This window comes from Podarcis filfolensis, assembly GCF_964270895.1.
Source record: "Podarcis filfolensis genome assembly, chromosome: 4".
Taxonomy (NCBI): domain Eukaryota; kingdom Metazoa; phylum Chordata; class Lepidosauria; order Squamata; family Lacertidae; genus Podarcis; species Podarcis filfolensis.
The window spans coordinates 103,398,139-103,404,659 of NC_139607.1; the positions used below are offsets into that span (position 1 = coordinate 103,398,139).

Sequence of the window (6,521 nt, forward strand, 5' to 3'; positions counted from 1 at the left end):
GACCAGCAAGGGTTAACCACCAGTAGGAGGAGTCCTGCTGATGCACGTCAACTAGGAGCTCCCCCGGGGTCACCGATCGGGGGCGTGCCGTAGGCCTACACCTCCATAGGCTTAGGACGAGGCCACGCCCCCCGGAATCCTTTACCAGACTACCCTTCGATTTGGGGGGAAGGTGATGACGCTTCCTCCCCCCCTTTTAATCTGCATAACAATACCCCTACCAATGCCTAACCGCCAATGCCCGGGAAGTTGTGACGATTGCTACGAGGTAGGCTGTCTCTCACCACCACCAATGACTGTCTTAGAAGCCCTGCTGACCTGGTGGAACCAGCTGACCAGAGCCTGGCTCTTCACATTCCTTCAGCCGTTGCTTCAGGGCCAGGATCTCCCGTCGGATGGCCAGGACATTGTTCTTGTCCAGATTCTCCAGATGAGCCACCATCAGGCTCATGTTCTTAATCTGAAGAGAAAAGGAAGGATACAGATCTGGTGACCAACATGCTGCCCTCCTGATATTGTTGGGCTGCAACTCCTGTCTCCGTCTCCTGGCCATTCCCCACTGGCAACCCCCTTTGTCAACTCAGGGACAACCTGAATTAATGCAGGCACACTGATGTCCTTCTGCCTTTCTAATATGTGCCCTTTTATTTTATTTTTTAAAAATTCTATGCTCTATTGGGGTTTTTTATATTTCACAAAAGATAAAACCTATCCATCTGTCTGTCTGTCTGTCTGTCTGATCCAGCCTCACCTCCACATAGAGCTGTTGGACCACCACGTTGCTCTCTCCCATGGAGGCCTTCAACTGAACCACTAGACTCTCCATCTCCTGGATCTCCAGCTTCAGGACCTCGAAATCCAGCTCCGTGTAGGAGGTTTGGCTCTTGTGCATCTCCTCCACCCGTTGCGTGAGGTTGAAGAGCTTATGGCCATAGACATCCACAATCTTCATATACTCGGTCACCTATAGGAAGAGGGAGGAGGAGAAGCCAGGCAGGGAGAGAAGGGAAGGAACTGATGAGCGCCCCTTTACTGAACTGGCCCATTCATGTTCTCCTCCCACTCTTAAACTGAAGCAGCTCCCTCCTTCTTTTCTCAAGATTTCACATGAGGAGACCTTCTTTTGCTCTGGTGTTCAAGGCTAAGCAAGACTGGCAAACTAGATAAGGTGAAAAGTCATGAAAGTAAGTGGTCAAGGTGAGTATGGAGGAAATATGGAAGGAGAGGAGAAGAGAGGCCTGCTTCCAAAAAGAGGCAGATGTTTCTCCAAAAGAAAGAGGGGTCCTGGTGGGATCGTAAAGTTGGCCTATTCAGTCTTGTTTTGAGTGACAACTGCTCCAGACTGCCGCACTTGCTCCAGCAAAACTGTCTTAATCTTAATAACCAACTACTTGACTTGCATAATTAGGGACACAGGTGGCACTGTGGGTTAAACCACAGAGCCTAGACTTGCCGATCAGAAGGTCGTCGGTTTGAATTCCCGTGACTGGGTGAGCTCCCGTTGCTTGGTCCCTGCTCCTGCCAACCTAGCAGTTCGAAAGCACGCAGTGCAGGTAGATAAATAGGTACCGCTCTGGCGGGAGGGTAAACGGCGTTTCCGTGCACTGCTCTGGTTCGCCAGAAGCGGCTTAGTCATGCTGGCCACATGACCCGGAAGCTGTACACCGGCTCCCTCGGCCAATAAAGAGAGATGAGCACCGCAACCCCAGAGTTGGCCACGACTGGACCTAACGGTCAGGGGTCCCTTTGCCTTTAGCTGACTTGCATAACTTATTTCATCCCTAGAATATGGTCTTGTTTGGGGCAGAACTGGGGGCAGGAATGGGCAAGGAATGAACAAATGATGCATTAACTCAGGAAATATGAATATGAGAAAAGAACTGCAAGTCATGCCCAGCGGCAGGTTTTGCTTTATTAGCTAATCATAGAATCATATAATTGTAGAGTTGGAAGGAACCCCAAGGGTCATCTAGCCCAACCCCCTGCAATGCAGGGCTCAAGATACAGTGTGTTGATCATATACATGGCACCACATCCTCCTACATTTCATTGGGAATGGAATACCAATTTCTTGCCATTTAGTCATTAAGAAGGCCTAAGGCCTGCATTCCTAAAATCAAGTCCTCATTCACCTTGGAAAGCTCCTTGTTGAACCTCTCCGAGAGCGACCCTGCCAGCTTTTCCAAGGCCTCCACCTGCTGGGCAGGGAAAGCGTCTTCTGGCAGGAACACGGAGCATTGGCATATCCCGCGATCGTCCATGGAGCCATTGACACGTGTGACCAGCTGCAAGAGCAAGGAGGGCAAGGTAAGAACACCCAAGGAGTTCTGCAGCTGGACTAGGGCATATAGGCCCCCTTAGCACAGCACCCTGTTCTTCTCCCAGTGGCCAACCAGTTCCCCCAACAGGAAGCCTACAAGCAGAGGTCTCCCCAAACCTGTGATTCCCACCAACCTGTGGCTTTTGCTGTCCCAAAGCGAAACGGAGGTGGTTCGTTTGCACAGAAGTACCAAGAGTGTTTTTTTCTTGATTTCACCAATGCTACTCAACCTGTGAAAGACAGGCGTTCTCGTTCCCCGCTCACCGTTCCCAAAATTATCTGCCCATGGCTTCTGATTCCGCTCGACTCTCATGAGAGTCCAAGGCAGAACCTCCTCAGTGTCAACCCATCTTTCTGTGCCCTCAGGTAAGACACATCGCCATTGAACAGCAAGATTGTTTCCTACCTGGGAGGCGGTGGTAGATGTCACTTTCCAGCTGGGCAGTCGGGAAAAGACGCTCGGAAATGGGGCTTCTGTAACCAATGTCTACCAGAGGAAAACACAAACATCACATGGGAAGTTATTTCAAGTTTCTGAGCAGTTTTCAAAGGGAAGCCCATGCACAGCACATTGCGGTAGTCTAATCAGGAGATTACCAGAGGGTGGATCAGGGTGGCAAGGCAGTGATGATGACACATGACGGAAGGTAGTCAATGTGGCATTGAGAAGCAGCAAATCTGCTGCTGTACAATGGGACTTCCCCTCTTCCCTCCCCCTCTGCACCCCCTAAATCTGTTCTGGGGGTTCCTTCAACACTCCAGAGCATATCTGGGGATGGTGTGGGGCACCCATGGGGAGAGAATAGGGGAGGAAGTCCCAGTGTGCAAGTGGGAGGAGTTCTGCTCATGCATTCCTTTAGTTGACTACCACCCAGTGTCGTGTTCCAAAGTAGGATGTGAGCAAGGGCTATTTGCCATGCCTAGATGCAGAATTGAGGGATGTATTGTTTGTTGTTTGTTGAAGAACTATTGTCAATTTCATGCCTTACAAATGTTGGTTTTGAATTTATTTTTGAGGGTGATGAGTATTTTATTAAGAAGCAGGGCAAGGTAATTGCTTCTACAAAAATGGTGGATGGCTTGTATTCTTTACAGCATTCTCCGCCCAGTGATGGGGTCACAGAGAGACCTAAAGCTGGAAAAAAGGATGTGATAATAACTGAACTATGCCAGCAAAACTTCTTGCTGGACTGCAGGTTTCTTTTTAAATCTTGAATGTTCATGAAGCATTTTTGTTTTAGAATCTTAGATGCTTTAAGACCTTCTGGTTTATTTTTACACAGCACCTTGATCTCTGAGCAGTGAAAGACTCCAGGGGGTTCCAATTGCTTAGCTAAATTTGGTCTCCTTAGAATGGTCAGTGGAGACAGTGGTGTCTTTAGGAAATATGGTTTTATTTAAACATGTATACAACCTGAGTATAAGGTGGAGTGGGGAATCTCAACATTAACACCTCAATAGATCTTGCTTCCCCATCAGTCACAGCTTTGGCTCCAGCACAGACCAAGCAGGTCTTTGTGAATCCAGCCTCCTTCCTGCTTCCTGATTTCTGGCTATTGTGTCTCCTCTCTCCCCTTGTCCCTGTTGGCATGACCCATGGGACCCTCTCCTTACCTCACTTTATGTGGTAATGGTGGTGTTCATGCTGGCCACACAGATGCCATGGACGAGGAGGAAGAGCAGGGACCTTGAAGTTGGGCCACCCATCTTCTCTGCAGTCCGCCGATGTTGCCTTGTGAAACTGGAGACCAAACCGCTAATTTATAGTCATTTCTGGGATTGTCCCTAATCAATAAATAGTGTTTCCTTGTTGAGATAGTGCTTATGTCAACACTGCAGGTTACAAAGCTAGCAGGTGGTAGATGGGTCCAAAATTTCACTGACAACCATAAATTGACACATGGAATTATGTGCACTGCCAACGCCACCGTCCAGATCTAACAGGATCTAACTGGTTCCAGCACTCTGCCCAAGGGCCGCCCTCCTGCTCTCCTGTAGTTTGGGCAACAGCATCATTCTATCAAGTGGGGAGGAGATTTGGCCACATCTCAGGTGTGTGTATGCGGCAGAATTTGTGACATATTTGCAAGCTGTTGGGCTACAAAGCAAGCTTTAATGTGGCACCTCCAAAAGATAGGAGAGTAGTGGGGAGTGCCGGATTGGCAAGAATGCAAGTCCATGGAAGCTGGGAGACGGTGGAAGAGCAGGCAAGGTCCCTTTGCTTAGGAGGTGACATTCTGTGCCTGCCACACACACCAGGAAAGACTTGGCTTTCCCAGGTTCAGATGCCCCACACCAACCTGGGCCCATCCAAGATGGCCAGTGGGGGCAATAAAATGTCTTGGTCCGGCTAGTGTATACAAGGTGCTCTGTTTCCCAGAAGGAATTGCTACAACCCAAACCTGGCCAAGGGACGCGGGTGGCACTGTGGGTTAAACCACAGAGCCTAGGGCTTGCCGATCAGAAGGATGGTGGTTCAAATCCCCACAACGGGGTGAGCTCCCGTTGCTTGGTCCCTGCTCCTGCCAACCTAGCAGTTCAAAAGCACGTCAAAGTGCAAGTAGACAAATAGGTACTGCTCCGGAGGTAAGGTAAACGGCGTTTCTGTGCGCTGCTCTGGTTTGCCAGAAGCGGCTTAGTCCTGCTGGCCACATGACCTGGAAGCTGTACACCGGCTCCCTTGGCCAATAAAGCGAGATGAGCACCGCAACCCCGTAGTCGGCCACGACTGGACCTAATGGTCAGGGTCCCTTTACCTTTACTAAACCTGGCCAAGAGGGAGGGTGTGAGGTCTTGGTGCATGATTGAATTCTGACCCTTAACTTAGTATTCCTCACAGTTTTGAAAGCAGCAGAAACTGGAGCTGAACCTTGGCTCATCCCCCCCCCCAAAGCAGAGAAGTGTTAGTGTGCAATAAGAAAATAACTAAACTTAGCAGTTCTGTAGCTCTGGATTTCACTTGCAGAACTGGGGAGAGTGAATAGGGACCTCTTTGGGGGATGCTCTGTTGCTTTTGAACACAGGAGTTCCTGCTGAAATCCCTGCTCAGCCCTGAAGCTTTCGGGATAAATGATGTCCCTGCCCTTTCATTTACTGCAACCGACTCTCTCCCTCTGGACTTCTGCTGTCTGCAGGTCCTCTCCTGGGACTCTGAGGTAGGGAGGAGGAAGAAGACATATAAATTTCCCCCATTTGCTGACCTTCAGTGGCTGCCTTCTTATGAAGTGCTCTGGAGAAGTCGCTTTGAGGTCCACCTTCCATCAGGGCTGAAAAGTCCCAGATCGGACTGTTTATTGCCTTATGCTTGCTAAAAGCAGGAAGACGTTGCATGACCTTTTTGGTGACTGAGGTAAGGGGAATGACAGAACCGCCTGGCAAGAGCAAGCAGGCAAACAATCCCAGTGGACAGGCACTGGCAGGATAGAAGATGGTGAAGATTCAGGACAGATAAGAGAAATTCCTTCTTATCTCCCTCTGACAAGAGGTAGTGATGGCCTCCTGCCTAGATGGCCTTAAAAGAAGATAAGGCAAATTCATGGAGGAGGTGAGGGCTATAAATGGCCCTTAGGCACCCTCAGAAGCAGCAATGCTCCTGAATGCCAGTTGCTGGAGACCCCAGGAAGGGAGAGCTGTTCTTGTGCTCAGGTCCTGCTTCCCCATTGGGGCGTCTGGTTGGCCACTGTGAGAACAGGAGGCTGGACAAGGTGATCCAGCAGATTCCTCTTATATAATAATAATAATACAGGGCAGGCACCACTACCAAGAAGTCATTCTGCCTGGTTCCCTGTAACTTGGCTTCTCACAGCGAGGGAACCGCCAGAAGGCCCTCGGAGCTGGACCTCAGTGTCCGGACTGAACGATGGGGGTGGAGATGCTCCTTCAGGTCTACTGGGCCGAGGCTGTTTAGGGCTCTCAAGGTGAGCACCAACACTTTGAATTGTGCTCAGTAATGTGCTGGGAGCCAATGTAGGTCTTTCAAGACTGTTGTTATGTGGTCTCGGCGGCCGCTCCCAGTCACCAGTCTGGCTGCTGCATTCTGGATTAGTTGCAGTTTCTGAGTCACCTTCAAAGGTAGCCCCATGTAGAGCTCATTGCAGAAGTCCAAGCGGGAGATAACACAGATGCTGTCAGTTTAGCTGGACCTCAGGAGTTTGGACTCATGAAGACTGTCTGCCAGCTGTCCAGTCTCCTCTGTGTAAGC

General features: G+C 49.9%; 1 protein-coding gene across 1 annotated transcript; it reads right to left on the bottom strand.

Annotated features, from left to right (window-relative positions):
* Positions 1-301: 301 nt before the first annotated feature.
* Positions 302-2,959, bottom strand: LOC310761884 (olfactomedin-4-like; the record flags this gene model as incomplete). Its single annotated transcript, XM_083612083.1, has 5 exons — positions 302-460; positions 752-964; positions 2,133-2,285; positions 2,727-2,807; positions 2,918-2,959. 5 exons carry the CDS (start codon positions 2,957-2,959, stop codon positions 302-304), a joined length of 648 nt encoding a protein of 215 aa, XP_083468209.1.
* Positions 2,960-6,521: the final 3,562 nt, after the last annotated feature.